Source organism: Monoraphidium neglectum (genome assembly GCF_000611645.1).
Source record: "Monoraphidium neglectum strain SAG 48.87 unplaced genomic scaffold scaffold06229, whole genome shotgun sequence".
Lineage (NCBI taxonomy): Eukaryota > Viridiplantae > Chlorophyta > Chlorophyceae > Sphaeropleales > Selenastraceae > Monoraphidium > Monoraphidium neglectum.
In genome coordinates this window covers 2117-2768 of record NW_014007407.1, presented here as the reverse complement: position 1 = coordinate 2768, position 652 = coordinate 2117, and the positions used below count along the sequence as shown (strand labels likewise).

At 67.9% G+C, this 652-nt stretch overlaps 1 protein-coding gene across 1 annotated transcript in view; it reads left to right on the top strand.

Moving 5' to 3' along the window:
* Window positions 1-118: 118 nt before the first annotated feature.
* Window positions 119-652, top strand: part of MNEG_16307 (hypothetical protein) — a gene marked incomplete at both ends in the record, with an annotated part of 1695 nt that continues 1161 nt past the window's right edge. The window contains one exon of the mRNA XM_014035223.1: window positions 119-361. Coding sequence (XP_013890677.1) covers window positions 119-361 — 243 coding nt within the window. The remainder of the gene's footprint in view (window positions 362-652) is intronic.

The following is a 652-nucleotide window of genomic DNA, read 5'->3' as shown; positions in this document are numbered from 1 at the left end:
ACTCACGGACGCGGACGCCGCCTCTGTCGAGCCGCCAGAGGCAGCGGGCGGGAATTATTGGCGGCTGCCCATCCCGCTGGAGCGCGTGCATGACGTCATCGACATGTCAGGCCTCCAGATGGCCAGGGAGGCGATCTTCCAGGGGCTAACCACGCCAGGCCCGGCTGGCGGGGTCAGCTACGGCAACAGCAGCAGCAGCGACGGCAGCAGCGGCAGCAGCAGCAGCAGCAGCGGCCGCAGCGGCGATGGCGGCGGCGGCAGTGAGGAGGACGACGAGGTGCCGCGCGTGGTGGTGGGGCTGGATGTTGAGTGGCGCCCCTTCGACCGAGGCCAGCCCCACACGCCGGCGGCGCTGCTGCAGGTGGGCTGATCCACTTTGAAACCTTGCTTGGGCCTGCGCCACGTGAAGCTGCGCCGTCGCTTATTGACCATCGGCCACATCAGGCCCCAGCTAGCAGATGGGCGCCGGGCAGCCCAGCCCGCATGGGTAAGTTGACCAGCCAGGCACATCGTCCCCCTGCCCCACCAAACCGCCCTGACCCTGGATGCGCCTGTCAACCACTCTTATCTCGCTAGCACGACTACTGCATAGGACTCCCCCACCCCTATTGGACACATTGAGCCCCTGTATCCCCCCCCCCCCCAGGTGGCC